This window comes from Anneissia japonica, unplaced genomic scaffold (assembly GCF_011630105.1).
Source record: "Anneissia japonica isolate Jap-2015-1 unplaced genomic scaffold, ASM1163010v1 scaffold1946_len758022_cov188, whole genome shotgun sequence".
NCBI lineage: Eukaryota > Metazoa > Echinodermata > Crinoidea > Comatulida > Comatulidae > Anneissia > Anneissia japonica.
Window position 1 is genome coordinate 352,460 of NW_022694730.1, and position 16,906 is coordinate 369,365.

A 16,906-nucleotide genomic window follows, 5' to 3' on the forward strand; every position below is an offset into this window, starting at 1 on the left:
CATATACTTTCATTGAACTTTTTTCTTTGTATAAAAAAACTTTATTTAGACTACAAAATTCTGAAATCTGGTTTTATTTGTTGGGAATAAATATGGTATGGAAAGAGTATTTAATCTACTGTAAAAATATGAAGAGTTGCAAAATTGAGTAGTCAGGCCAGGATTGTAAGTAAATGTAATTTCATTGCTATTCAAGGTTTCTACATTTCTGGTACTGAAATTCTCTCATAGCTGAGGCTAAATTAAGATCCTTAAATGAGTGTGTTGAAAAAGTTGTTGATGGTGTAATCAGAGAAAGATCCAGAATTGTTTGATATGAAGCTCCAATCCAGGACCTATGAGCAGGAGATGGTTTTGGAAAGACAAGTTGACTATAGAGGAGTTGAGGGGCGTGGCCCCATTAAGTTTCCGCCATTTTAATATCTAAACAATTTTATGTTTTGATTTTTTCTGCTGCTGAAAGGGAAAGGGCGCCACTGACCACTACTAGTTATAAGTAAGAGAAGGAAACAAACAGAACGTCAGTCTAGAGTAACTTGTAACCAAGTGGTTAACTTTGTTAATCTTGGTTGAGAACATCGCATGCCACTTACTTGATTTAAGTAGTTATAATCTTGCGGTTTCTGTAGCCAAAATGCCTCCCTCTCTTGATCAGTTGCACCATTAAGAAGATAATAAAACACATGATAGTTGCGTTCATTTGGAGACTGCAAAATAATTCGAGATTTCTCCAGAAGATATTGTTCCACAATTGCACTAAAGAAGGAAGAAAAACCAACAAAAAGATTCATAACACATACATATATTTTAGTTACTGACGACTGCCTAAGCTGTATTTCTTACTGTACGATTTCACATTTTTCTTATTGTTACATCTCAGTTCTTATGCCCTTTTATTTCTTGTTGTATTACATTTAAAGTTGTTAAACAATTTTTTTAATGTATGCACTTGTATTAAGTGGAAACTGATTAATGCTGTTGGTTTGTAATGGAGAAATAACATGAATAATAACGTAATAACATACTCTAAAAGATAAATGAAAAATAGGAAAGAATAATTAAATTAATGAGAAGAAAACGATAACTGTACCATATGCTTCACTGATGTTATATCAGTTGCCTTCAATGAAAGTTATCCCAACAAATCAGTTATAATTTGTGAGTACAAATTGAAAAAAAAAGTTTACCTGTAATTTTTATAATTAACATTTTCAGAAAATATAAATGGGAAAAAGGAAAGAGAATCAAAATGCATAGATTAAACAAGACTTATACTGTAGAGACAAAATGAAGAATCTGTAAATGAAAAAGTAAAATTAAAGCAAGTCACCATAGATAAGACTTTCTTACTTGGATATGTATGACAATCCTTCCATTAATATCATTGGTACGAAAAAAAAAGATTTAAAGGGAAAAAGAACAATTACTTTATTCAATTTTAACTGTAAATTATAATACCATCTACATTTTATATAATATTATCAACTAGTAATTCAAATACTAACCATAATGTAACATAAGCCCATAGTCTGGTAAAGGCCTACTTTGTATGCATGAACACACATACCATTGAAATATTATATTTTACAAATGATGCATAGTTTGATTAGGGCGGGGTATGCGGGTCACTAGGACCTTAGTGGAGTAACACCCCTATCCCAAAATGCATAGTTCCTTTAGGCATACGTATTATTTTTTGACTTTTATATTTGTACTCTATTGTTTTGGGCAGAATGATTTCCAGAACCCAAGACTATCCTCCCAATTATAAAAATTATTGCCAATTAAAATTAATCCCTGCTACCCAGTATGTACCATGCTCAATAGACAAAAGAATGTGTAGTTATCATGTTACAAAAACTATTTTAGTAAATTAGTCATGAAGACATGACCAGGCAAAAAAAGCCCTAATTTGTATGCATCCAAACAGACAATGTCAATGATTAGACATTACTATAAGTAATATATTTTGAGAATCAAGTATAGGATTTACGTATTTAAACTGTGAATAACATGAAACTACACAAATAAGTATTTCATCTCTTCTACATATATTGACAACTTCTGTCCAATAAACAAAAAGTTGACAAAGGATACCTTGGAGTAATTTCAACAACATGTACTTTGTGTATTGTTTTATAAAGTGGCTTTGTCATTGACATCAATTTATGTTAAAACTTAATTGAATTTGATTTCTGCAGATGCTATAAATTCAATCATCCTGTTGAAAATGTTACCTGAAGGTCAAATATTCAAAACCAAATGCAACACTTCACACCATATATAACTTTTAATTACTAACATCATTTATATTAAAGATGACTATGTTAAAATCTGGTAAAATAACCAAAACACTTAATAAAAACATTGAATTCAATAGTTATCTACTTCAAAGATGAAGACCGCACATTTTTTGCTGACTTACAAATATTTAATTACTAATTCCTTAAATTGTCTGCCATCCGATTGTTATGGGTCAATGAGAAAGATTTTTAGAAAATGTGTTAATTGACAAAATGAAATTATTTTCAATTGGAAGCTAATTTACTATGCCAAGTAAGCATATCAAATATTGAACTTCATTGTTCAAGAAACATCACAGAGTATTCCTCCAGTTCAGCTGTTTGTTATATATTTAACTGTCTATGATTTTTTTTTTTTTTGTTATTTGTTACTTGGTATTTGATAAAGCACCTTTCCTTTAGGTTACGAAGCGCTTTGTTTTCCCTGGTCATTTGGTCCACATGCTTAAATGTTGCTGCCATATTGGTGCAGTAGCAGGCAACCCCACCAGGTACCCAGTTATACTCAATGACACAAGTGAAATGCACAGCGAGAGATTGAATAGCTTGGTTGGTTAAGATGCTTGGTTGGTCCAATCCCAGGGTCCTGGGTTCAATTCCTGTCACAGTAACAGTATTTTTTTCTCACAACCAAAACAACCCCACTCCCTAAGCCCCATAATGGGACTTGGTCTATGTGAAGCGTCTTGTGTATAATTGTTTGTCTTGTGACTTGTGAAGGGATTGCCACTTTGTAGAGTGATTAAGTTCACTGTTTGGCATACCTGGGCATAGTGAATAAAGCTGAATAAAAACCGTTCCCACTGAGCCACTCTTCCACAATTGCATATACGTCCAGCTTTTACAGTTCAAATTATCTAAAATGACTTGCCTTGTAATGTAACAATAAATGGAATATGAATCTGGAATTGATGGTTTCATGGTTTTTCCCTATGATAAATTGATAATAAATATTTCCTTTTTCTTTACACCAAACAAAACATCCCAATGCATGATTTGCTTGGTTAACCTCACTGTGTGTAGCTTTAGGGTCTTTACCAAAAAAAATGTTTGTGCTAGATTTTTGGATAGAACTGATGAGGTACAGTACATGGTTAGTTTAACAAAAAATGAGTCAAAATTTAGCTTCAGTCTGATAGTGCTAGGAATTTAATTTTGATTAGAAAGCTCCTGAAAAAGATCATGAACTTAGGATTAGAATGTGGGCACCTAACACGAACCAAGTTAGGTTGGTGCTGAGGGGTTGGCTGACAGGTATTGTTCCTGCTTCTTGTGCTGAAGACCCCGGTTCAAACCCAGCCAGCGTCAGCTTTAATTGGAGTCTGATCGCGTGGATCCACAAATAACCCTCATAATTAAGAGTCAGACAGGTTAAAGACAATATTTCTTTGGGTCTGTTGTATAGTGTAGTTCAGTTGGGTCCCCATGGGCCCAGCCCAAATTTCTGATTTCCAATTTGAATGAGGACTAACAAATTATTATTTATTCTTATCATTATTGTGAGAATAGCAAATTAAAAACAACCAGCATGGCTGGTATTAGCAAACATTGAATAAATAAAGTAAGAATATAAGGGATTTTAAGTGTGGTTAACCTCAAATCTAAGGTTGACCACACTTAAAAAAGGATGTAAAATGGATATATATATTATACACATCTAGATGTGTATAAGAGTCAGCTACGAATGCTACAAGATTACAAGGCCAGTAGAGAATATGTTGCAAGTTATTCTCTGGACACGCTTCTGGTTAATATCTTTTAGAACCAAAATGTCACAGCAAATAATCATTAATTCCAATGTCCATTTCTAAAATTGGATTGCCTGCTCTGAATTTGAACACAACATTTGAGCATGACAGACCATGGGATTGGATGGCAAGTATGTTAAGCACCCAGCTCCAGGTCTCAATTAATTGCTTGATATTTCATGTTATTTTTATCTTACCCGTGTACTGTGCCATTCTGTCTGTAGTTGACTTGAATGAATTTTCCGAAACGACTGCTATTATTATTCACAACTGTCTTTGCATTTCCAAAGGCCTACAAAAACAAAAAAGGGTTTTAAATCATAAACACACAATATAACTGTCACCGCTATAATCATTGCCATCATAGAAAAGAAATACAGTATCGTAATCATCATAATATTTCAAAAACTATTTAGCAGAGAATGAATGTTGAAATTAGTTGGCCAATGGAACCAAACATCCAAATGAGTGACGGATACAAGCCCTAGCGCAAAATATTTGTGCACTCATCACCGACACCTATGGTAGTTACATTTACATAAAAAAGAAATAAATATATTTTTCCATGTTCCAATGGGTTTTCCACTAAACTCCGCCCCTTGGATATTGTTGCTGGGGTCCTAAAAAACAATGGCATAAAATGTACGTAAACACATGTTTTTGAGAAAACGGAGGTTTCACAAGCTAATGAAAACGTTAACGAATATGGTTACATCATCGAATGTTTAGTCAATCCATTCCCTACAGTAGCACATCTTTGACAACGTAGCTCCATCTATGCCTTTACATGAATAAACGATCGTATTCAGCTTGTATGTATTGTAAAGAATATCTTAGGCAAAAATGACGATAATGATGATGTTTTCATTATCGTTTTCGTAAGGTTGCGAAATGTCCCTATTATGAATGTTTGTTGGACATGCACGTATTCATGGCACTTTTCTTATTGGTTAAGTTTGATTGACACTTAGGAAAGGACCGTTTAACCTCCTCCCCAACCCATTATAGGTAAGCTGGTAAAAGTTATTGTGTTGACCCTATGCTTACCTTGAAGTATTTTAACCCATGGCTAAATAAAAATTGCAATGTGAAATATCAATCCAATGATAATGATGTATGACAAATTCAAACAACAATAAGTATCTTACAAGGTACCATTTAATTCCCCTGGGTACAATACATACATCACCACCTTGGACAAAGGTACAAATTTACTTCCCCTGGGTAAGGTATGACCCCCTTGGACTAAAAGGCACACTTTGTTTTGCAAGCAGTCAAGCTTTTAATCCAATGAGCAATGTAATCCATTGAACCTAATTGTAAATCTATCAATATACTACCACCAGGTAAACCTATATGTATTTCCCATGTGGTCAAACATGTTTAACATGTGGGTGAGCTAGGAAATCTAGTATTGTACAATGGTGGAGGTATCTATAGTATTGACACCACCTTACTTTCAATTACTGTAAAATGTAAAATGTTAAGATTACTCTTTTGTATTATTTTAAGTGATTTGTGTTATGATCTGTGTAAAATTAAAAGTAGTATACAATTGAATTATGAATTTTTTTTAAATTATGAATTTAATGATTAATCTATAGTTTAACCATTTTAAATTTAATAACAAGATAAAAGATAATTGTAACTAAGATACATAGTATTTTCAGTTTCAACTGGCAGGTTAAACTATACAACACAAGATAAGTATGAAAAAACCTTTTGTTAATATACTGTGAAAACATTTATTTTGTTAAAAATTTATGAAGCATAATTTTTACAAAATTAACATTTTTCATAATTAACACATAAACATCAAAGAGCATGGTCTCCAAATTCATTTCATTGAAGAATTATATTTGTGAATGAATCAGGGACAAACTATTACTTAAGTACAATGTATATATTATTATAATATCATTATTTTATTAATCTATTATCATGAGTTAGTGTCGTTGTGGTCACGAATACAAATGTGAACAAGTGTTTCTGTGGATATGTTTTATTATTATTATTAAACCACAGTATGGACTAAATACCTTATATTATTTTACTTGACTTAGTAGTACAATTGAGGGTAGAGGTGGGAACAAGGTTAGAGGCACACTGTACAATAAAACAGAATCCATCATTTATCCTCATTTATAATGATAATAATAAACGCTAATAGTGAGCTGATACTGTTCCGAATGATTGCTCCTCTACAGCACATACTCAACATTTCCATTTAATTTTCTATTATAGTCCACAGGTTTGTCAAGAAATCTGTTCCACTGATTGAGGGTAGGGAAGATTCCAGACTTCTTGTACTTAGACCTATAGAACAAACTTATCAAATAAATGTTCTATTAAAATCACCTTCAGGTGTACAGATGTTAATTACATACAAATGCAAACTAACATCTACTAAGAAGTTATGTAGTCATCACAAATTGTATATTCTGATAAGTTATGTTAACAATAATAAAATATATATAATATGTGGTTTTATAGCACCCTACAAACATTTCAAGGAGGGGCTTTAACAATTTGAAATATTAAATCCAGTAGATAAAAATTCTGGAATTGACCCATAAGTAAGCAGTGGACAAGATAAAACTTTCAAATGGACAATACTGAAGTACTTTAAAGTATAGTAAAAACCGATACAAATCACAGCATTAAATCTTGACCTACATATTCATAATTAGTATTACTCCTCAAAGTTAAAATAATATTATGCCATCATGCATAATCATTTCAAGATTTTATATCTTTCAACAAATCTCAACTGACATAGAAATGACTATTAAAAAAACAATAAAACACAAAATAATTTTAAGTATGAATTTTCATCTAGATATGTAATCAATGAATATATAGTTTGGCTAGTGGTTTTAGGCTAACACACTAGAATACTGTATGTTACCACTTCTCTCCCAAACTACTCTCAATAATTGGGTCGGGATCCATATTTAGGCTACAATGCATTCCAAATATGAATAACATAATAAATCTTAATACATGGAAAGTTAGAGCCAGGCTACGGAGGGAAAACAATTTTTGATATGTTGTACAACTGATTATTTTTAAAAGAAAACAAAATGCATTTTTCATGAAAAACTCGGAAGCCACTGAGACATATTTTTTAATATTTAAAAACTGGGAGGAGGGGAAAAGGGTGTAACCACCCTTTTTCCATCTTTCTCCCACAGTTTTTACATATTCAAAAACCTGTATCGCATTAACCGCTTCAGAGTTTTTCGTCAAATGTGGTTTTTGTGTCTTGTCTATTTGGAGCCTAATGTAGCATAAAGCATCCAAATGTCATGATATATTTTTCCACAAGTCAACAAGTGCAATAAATTGAAAGTATACATTGGACAGGAAAAGCTGCAAATAACTGTAGAGGTCTGTCTTTATTGGATAACTTCCGTTGGTTAACTGCTAAGTTGAAGCAAGTGTATGATAATTCACATTTCAAGTGTGTGCTAATTCACATTTCAAACGATAATTCAGAACTAGATGACATTTTAGACATATCGTAGAGCTGTTCAAACGAAGACTAAGTAGTGTATCATATCATATCATTATTTCGATCAAATGTATGTGTAAACATTCACCTATTAATAAAATGATTTGGCTGCACATTCCCAGATAGTATAGAATATGTGTACAGTAGCTCTACGCATGCACAGTCTAGAGAAGCACAATCTCTTTCCAATTGTTAAAGATTGGATCTAAAACATCTATAAAATGTAAACAAGAATCTTGCGTCCTTTAGAGTACCACATTATGACGAAGTAGTTCTTAATTCTGGTACTGTATGAAACTGTAAACCAACATCATGTATATTAATAGCGTATGTATGGAGTGTGATGACCAACGTAGTTTAACAAAAAATATGCATTTTATACTTCTACAGTAATTTGTCCAGATATAGGAAAAGCTTGAAAAACAAAAACAACTAAGCCATGAAATATTAACTAAGTAGAAGATATCCCAATGTAATAATAAACTACGGTTTTTGAAATCTAAATACGCCACCACTCCATTCCTCTGAAATTTTAAGATGATTCAATGTTCAACGAGTGGTGAATAATATCCAACTAACATACCTACCAATTCCTTATACTCAGTTTTCAGTCTTTGCTAAACAAAGACAGCAAGAGATTCAGCTGAGCATAAATGCCGAGTTAAGTGAAGAATCCCAGCAAACACAATGATCATTATAAATAGATCATGATTTGATCACCATACCTAACATTTTCTAACATTTCAAAAGTTGTAAGCACTCATGCTGTTTTCCAATTTGCCATGAGTGAATCTCTTAACCTGTGGAAATTCATGGACACAGAGTATGTCAGTGACTACTTTAATAACAACTACATTACCAGGCCTCTTAAAGAGACTAGCACATCAAAGAGTTTTGCTACAGATTATTCATTGTCTAAAATGTTATAAAAAAAATATAAAAAATCATTTTATAATGTCCATTTTAAGGAGACACCTTCAGGACCAAAACTAGTGTCCAGTTAGTTGTCCCTTTTGGGGTTGGCCACAGTGTTAAAAGATAATTTTTTTCCATTCTGCAGCAGAGTATTTCCTTCATAGGGGATGACCCAAAGTAGGGGGTTGTACTGCATTATTAATATAAAAAGGAGACACCTTCAGGACCAAAATTAGTGTCCAGTTAGGAAGTAAAAAAGAGCTCTTTTTTACCTCCATGGAAATACCTACTGCTAAATGATAGTTCTGCCCAACTTTAGACAACAGCAACACAGCAACAAACTTTTACAAAAACACAAATCAAGGTCCTATCAATTAGCTAATTCGAAGCTAAATGCTAATTTAATTTTTTAGTATCATTTTGATATAAACAAATTAGATTTTTTCAATGCTACAAAAAAATATGCTATCAGAAAAACACATGATTATCACATCACTACTTGGGACTACTGCCAGAAATCTTGTCATTCATAAGGTTGACTTCACGGTGCTAAGCCTGTTGCTCAACTCGCTTGGTCATGATGCTAAACAGCATACCATCAACGGCTTAATTCAAGTTAAATTCCTCACTGTTAGACTTCTTTCGTTAAATTACGTCGCTGAATGGCACTCAGCAAGTCCAACACACTCATCGCAATGCAATAGAATTCCTTAAAGAGAAGCTCAAATCCTTGAGATTTACTTGCATTTGAGATAAAAATAATTTGAGTTTAAATTAATCTTCAAAATTAATCTTAAAATGCTGAAGTCTTAACCACGTCTTTTACACCTCGTAAAGTACTAAAATACATGCATTGGCCTTGCATTGTTTACATACTCAAAAACATCATGTAAGATGAGTGCTGTTTAGTGGGTCGGTAAAATCTGGACAAAGCCCTAAATAATTTTTCCCCACAAACTTTTACAGATACTAATAAAACTAAGAGTACTATTTCAATCATCATTTTATAATGTTGTCATATAAGATTATATAATGTTAACCCCTTTCTACTCTAAATTGGTGTATATTATAATCTTGTAAATATGATGTTAGTATTAGTTTTAAAACTAATTTTAAATAGTCTCTGCTCTTCATTGGTAACTAGTAACCTCAATTTTCCTCTATTTTTTCCCTTATTATTATTATTGTTGTTATTAAATCACTTACATCATTAGTATTATATTTGTAATTGATGTTATTGTTATGTTTATTTAAACATTTTTTTTTGCATTAATCAAACCTTTGTATAATAAATTTCCACTAGTGTATGACACGCAACTATTCTAATTGCTTATTATGATAGAGATCAATAAACTTACTGTTTACTTGTCAGTAATGTATGACAGTACCGTACATGAACTAATTAATTAATTCACATTATAATCTGAGGACACCTATTGTGAAGATGTATACAAACATAAACATTAGACACTTAGATAATTAGTTAATCCTAATCAGGTAGTCTGGACAACCAAGGATTTAAGGAAGACAAGGTCTATGACAAGAACTAAATTTACAAATAGACGATTTAAATATTCTATATTGGTATCATAATGTGTTAAAGGAAGGTAGATTATCTTGTTGTGAATACACTCATACAATACTCTGAATATCCAAAATGTGGCAACCTGAAAATGTTCAGAAATAAACAAAGAAGAACAACGACACTATATTACTACTTTTGCTTCCTAATATAGATAATCTTTGTCAAATCAACATCATTATTAATAAGTACTATTCTACTGAATTATATTAGTTACATATTTTCTTTAAATATTCAATAACAACATCCTCATTATCATACTAATCCAAACTTTCATTAAAATCTCTTTATGCTTACTCCCACTACTTGCTTGCTATGTTTTTCTAATCTATAAATGATTCTTCTTAAATTAACATCATTATTATAATGTATTCCAATGAATAGTGGTTCTATTTCAATGACAACAAATAACCAGCAGATTCAATAACAACATCCTCAGTGGACTTATACAAAAGAGAATTTGCATACATAACACAAAAGACAGAAAGTGACAGTAATTGCCAAAGACAGAATGGAAATGTATGATAATAAAAACACTATACTGTAATTATTAATGATTACGAACACTAGTGCTATACAAATTCAATTTTCGTGTTTTGTTGGTTATGCCATATTATGAAGATGCACTACTTAATCAAATGAAGAAATGACATAAAGACACTTGCTTATTAGGAAGACAATAATGCACTATGAAGAAGACATTTATACTTCATGAAGATGAGGTTGTACTTAACATCAGAGAAATTAGCCCACTATGAAGATGAGGTCATATAAGACACTATACTATGTAATAAGAAGAAGAGGTCATACAGAGTTGTATAGCATCAGAAGACAGATTATATTAAAGTTCAAATGATGATGAGTTTGTGTTCAAAGATATAAAATGTGAATTCATTATAAGTCATTTCTGACGATGAACTACTGTAATAAAGTTTGAAATATTGAATCACAAAGGCTTGTATCACGTTTTTCAGAGTTTGTTTTATACTATCTTAAGAAGTCAAATAAGGTACCAGTAAATTCTTGAAAAATAATATTTTAGCATGCTTAAAGTAACATGAAAACTCAATATAATTTGCAATTTTCTTTATTTAGATCTATTTCAATTTCTTTCTTTCATAAACTTAAATTTCTCATTTTCAATTTTCCTGATAAAATCTGGACTGCAAACAATAACACCTTCGCGAGTGATCACCTAACATCCAGGATGAAGTTTAGATAATAAAGGGAGTGAAGGTTCAACTTTAAAAACAATATAGATTCTTTTGCAAACTGCATACCTGTAATAAAACTATAAATAGTTCAATCATTTAAATATAGGCCTAACTTCATTGTTCTTGGTTTATTATCGATCAATATAGTTTTACCAGCTAAATATAACTTGCTGATAGAAAAGATAATTCTGTCTACTGCTCTCTATAGTCTAAAACAAGATTAGCTGATGAATTTCACTAAGATCTGTTAAATAATACAGTTCGCCCTCCAATACGAGACCACCTATGGGACCTGAAATTTGGGGCTTCGATCTCCAAATAGAGGGTTAGTTTTGTGTTTGAAGATTAAAGATTGTTATTTAGTTCTTTGAAAAAGTGGTCTCAAAATTTGAGGGTACACTGTATTACCAAAACTTCCAGTCATAATAATAATAATAATAATAATAATAATAATAATAATAATAATAATAATGAGCATTAATTTTTAATTGGTTTTGGGTAGAAAATGTTGGAAATGAGACAAAAAATATCGCACAATATACCAGACCTGTCAAGGTTCTGGTTAAAAAATGACATACATAGGGGATGTCCACACTGCCTCAGCCTCACCATGGTTGTGGCTGAGGTCAGAACATTTTAAGAATATGGCACCTATATTATATATGGCCGTAAATACATGTTCAAACACTGTACAGATGTGGGGGACATGGATGAAATAACAAAATTATTGCAGCGAATGATGTCATAGCGAAAACGCGATAACTAATAAAGCAAGTAAACACTAATGTGCATGATAGAGAAAGTGACCATCGCAGTCAACATTTTTTGCAGGGCACTTGGTAGGTCTATAATACCAACCACAGAAAGAAGGATGTTGGAAATTATGACAGAAGACCTCAGCAACGTACTTAATAGTACAAGGCACATGGCCTAAGAGAAGAGTGCACTTAACCTGCAGTAAGAATACAATTACTATGCTAAGTCTCATTAAAGTGTAACTAATGACTTGATAATATGGATGTAAGACAAACAGGATAGGAAGGAAGTTATTTTTTGGTTTTCAAGGTGACAGGTGTGAATCGCCTACAATAGTATTAACATCAACTGTTATTATATTTTGTCAACTTATTCGACATCTGCATATTGTAATATCCTTACTAATACTACACTGTGCATGAAACATGTCATTCTGACACATCAATTATGTCTGATCTTCCAACATGTAGCTCAATGGACGTTTTCGCTAAACCCCACCCATTGGATATTGTTGCTAAGGTCCCAAAAAAACGACGGTGTAAAAACAAACGTGTGTTTGTTGGACGTGCATATTCCTGACCCTTTTCCTATTGGTTAGCTGTTAAGTTTGATTAATAATTCAGAAAGGTCGATTACATAATTAATTTTTGTTAATTTTTAAAGGAAGACTTTTTTGCAAGCCGTCTACGATTTACGGTTGGCTCATGTAATGATCACATGACCTCAGATACTCTACAACAAAATCTCAAAATTAATCAAAGGAAATCATTTACAATTATAGTTATTGTTATAATCTCTATTATTAGCTATAAGATTTAAAATGAACAGTTGCAAAAGTATGATTTAAGTGGTAGAAATTTTACTGCAAAAACACAGAATATGGTACAGTACCTATAACCCTACACGTACATTAAGGATTGCTGGGAAGTTTTTAATCAAAGAACAACAAACCAATTGAATAGGCACAATTCTAGGTCAAATATTATGAAACATTTCAATAGTTTTTTGTGAGTACTTTATTGTCAAGCTCTAAGTCAACGTACTATTCTTTTAGTACATGAAGGTATGTAAATAAAACTATGTCATACCGAGAATTACTAAGGAAGTGAGTAATGCTTCATTTCAATAAAATCTCACACTGATAGCTTTTGACGATGCTCAGTAGCCATTATATAGAAACGGTCAGCGGTCATATGGGCATACGTCATGCAACAAAATAGAGAAACCTCTGGCTGAAGATTGCTTGCACAATGCACTCCGCCTACTGAGGAATAATTCTAGACTAGTGTTTACTTGTTCACAATGGAACAATCCACGGCTTGGACGTCTAGGCCCTTGCATTTGCATTAACATTTGTTGGGAATGGATTTTGGATCCTTCCGAAACCTGCATTTGCCAATTATCTTACATCAAATCAAATCAAATTTATTTCCCTTGCAACATAGATTACATACAAAATTCAAATCAAGTAAATGGAACAAACAAAAAAAGAAAGCAAGCAAGGGTTGCTGAGCAGGCTTACTATAATCCTTTCCGAACCACTGGGGGCTCATAGGGCTGGAGCTTATCCCCAGTTTCTGTAGTGTGAAGCGGATGAGAGTTGTACTCCCCCTGGACGGGACAGTAGTTCGTTGCAGGTTAGTCCCCAGCAGATTGCTCGTACCCAATTGATACAGCTGGATGGACTGAAGCAATGTAGCTAAAGTGCCTTGCCCAAGGACACAAGCGAATCTGCACAGCGGAGACGCGAGACCCCGACCTTACGATTGAAAGTCCGAACCTAAACCGCTGCGCCAAACTGCTGCTACCTGAGCGGGCTTAAGCCCATATAAATAACTCCCATATAGAGGTTAATACAATTTATAGAAGATAAGCAGTAAAAACTACACGAAACAATTAAACTATATAAAAAACTTTAAAGGCTTAGATGTTGGATTAATAAAAAACTTTAAAATATAACAGAATATAAATGAATTAAATTGAAAATAATTATAGTCTATATAAAATCAAGGTAAATACAATAAAAAAAATATGGAATATATTTAGGAGTTATAGTTATTTAATTAAAATGATATTTATCTAAAGGAAAATTGGACAAGAATCGGAATGATGAAGGGAAATAGAGCATAGAAGTCTTGTTTTAAAAACAGGAAGAGAAGGAGAATCTATAACATTCATAGGGAGTGCATTCCAGTTAACAACAGTTCTGTGTGAAAAGGAGTATTTACAGTAAGAGTCAGTGTGGTGCATTGGAACTTAAGTCTGAGATTGTGATTAGATCGAGTCTGGTTGTGATTAAAAGAAAAGTTATACATTTTGAAACAGAAATTCAAACGAAGGTATTTTCGGCGTTCATGCAAACTGGTCCAATTTAGTTTGTTTAGTAGAGAGAAGTAAGTTGACTCATAGTCTTTACAAATGAAGCGGGCTACTCGACGCTGCCCACGTTCCAGCATTTGGCAAACACCCACTCTGTAGGGATCATTGTTGGACATGGCACTTTATTGACAGTATCTTATGTTTTTAATATTTACTAGAAGTATTGGGTATCTGTAACATAAATAAAATTGTTAATGTTAATTCATATGAGGAATACTCTCCAGTGTCTGAAGGCAGTTGCACATAACATGTTAGTTGTTTTTAATAACCAGGGCAATAATGTCAAGCACTTATTGATAGTTAACAGTGGATAGAGCAGAGTATAAATGACAACAATTTCATTTCCCATAAATGATAAAGTACTGTAATACCAGTCTGAGCTTAAAGGGAGAGTAATGGTGGAAAATTGCTGGTATTCGATGTGCACCACTGAAAATATATTTATGAATGACCCCAAGATCACTTGAGGAATGCATGTTCTGTGGTTACACAATATATATAGTTACTCATAGGAGCAGCACAAAACAAATAACAGCATGGTGAGACTTCAACTTACGACCTCAGACTGACCTACACAGTCCCACTGACTGACAAAAAACATAATTTCTATATAAATATCTACTGAAAAATTGTTCTGAAAGTTTGAATACTTGATATTTTCTCTTTAACAGGCTAATGTACAGTAGGAACTAAAGTTCAGCATACTGTAAGGTTACTGAAAGTGCTAAAAATATCAAGTCCTACGAAAAATAAAACTACCTCCAAAAGGAAGGTATGCAGCCTTTAGAAGAATACCTCATTCAATATTATGCCTGTAAAGCTACACCATCCACAATTTATGGATTTGTACAGTATTTTGCTAAAAAGTACAGTATTTTGCTATTTACTTCACACCAGCATACAGTACTGGTATGCAGCCTGGAGAAGAATATACCTCATTCAATACTATGCCTGTAAAGCTACACCATCCAAAATTTATCGATTCAGTATTTTGCTAAAATACTTCACACCAGCATGTTACAATAAATCATTCCTTTTAAAAGTTTTCATCAATCATTGCTCGACTACAAGGGGTTGAAATAGGTAATGAAAAAGATATTTTCAACAATATAAATACTTTTTTTAATTTCTGAATTTTAACAATTATTACAAAATGGGATTTGGTGATGTTTATAGATAATTTATGACTACAGCATATATACACACAACTGAGTGAATATTTGTCCTTTTCTTCATAATGAAATAATCTATTATTGTTGCATCCAGACCCAGAGATAATATCTCATGATTCAACAGTTTATTAGTGTTGTATCCGGAAACAGAGATAAGATTTGGATAATAAAGCTTTCCCGGAGGGTTTTACCCTTTTCATGTTCCTATTGTAATGTTTTAATCTAAAAATTAACTGAACAGGATAAAGCCTAATGTAATGTTTAGCAGAAAATCATGGGCATATAGGAGTACTAAGTAACAAATCAGGTCAAATTGTTGGTCCTTTTCGGTGACATGAATTTGTATGTTTTTTATGTAGACCTATGTCAGTTTTAAGTATTTATTATGTAAATCTGATGCAATTCAGTGTTATGCTACTATATCAAATAATGTTTGTATAGTAAAGATAAAAAAAAAACATTCTATAAAAATATTTGCCTGTTTATAAAAATCAAATGAAAATAAAACAATTCTGTCTTCAACAAAGTTATGATGAATTATCATTTACTATTGGTATCTTGTAAATATTACATATAACTATTGATTGCTTTATTTGTCATGTGATCGTTAAGCATGGAAACAAGTTTTGATTTTATTAAATAATGTTAAACAATTTATGACAATCAAACTTCCTTCTGATCTTACACCATCATTTAAAATAAGGCTCTTGTTTATTTGCTCTCTGACCTTAGGTTTAATATATTATAAATATATGTCAGTTTTGTTTCCATTTGATCATGTGTCTGTTGCACCTAATTACTTTAGCAGAGTTAACTGGTTCTCGACAACAAATTATAACAAATTATCAACGTGAATAAGATAAATATGAATACAATTAGAAAAATCAATCCATCAATATTTATACGGTGACAATCAATCAAGAACAATATTATTTTTCTGCTCGCTTCACACTGTTTTAAATGATAATTGTATAGTTCCTCACTCACTATATAGTGATATCAAAATCTTGTATACCTAATACTGTACATGGTTTGTAAAACTGTTGTTTAGCATACTGTACCATATTTTTGAAAAATGTTAAAAGGGTGGCAAAAAATATTCCCGAAAGAAAATACACAAATAATTTTGACTGTTAGTCAACAACAATGGTTGTTAGTAGACAGAATCATTGAAATAATGTAGAGAGTACTCATTATTATTATTATTATTTATTTATTATTATTATTATTGCTGTGAAGCAGCCAATTCATATTCTTGACAGCAATTTGACCTCTGAAAGGTCATTGTTTGTCAAAAAACAAGGGCATAAGACGACTGAAAAG

General features: G+C 32.2%; 1 protein-coding gene across 1 annotated transcript in view; it reads right to left on the reverse strand.

Moving 5' to 3' along the window:
* Positions 1 to 16,906, reverse strand: part of LOC117101224 (unconventional myosin-IXa-like) — a 104,879-nt gene that overhangs the window by 69,809 nt on the left and 18,164 nt on the right. Inside the window, exons 3-4 of the mRNA XM_033241139.1 lie at positions 4,249 to 4,343; positions 594 to 756 (exon numbers count right to left, since the gene is read on the reverse strand). Of these exons, the coding sequence (XP_033097030.1) occupies positions 594 to 756; positions 4,249 to 4,343 (258 nt within the window). The remainder of the gene's footprint in view (positions 1 to 593; positions 757 to 4,248; positions 4,344 to 16,906) is intronic.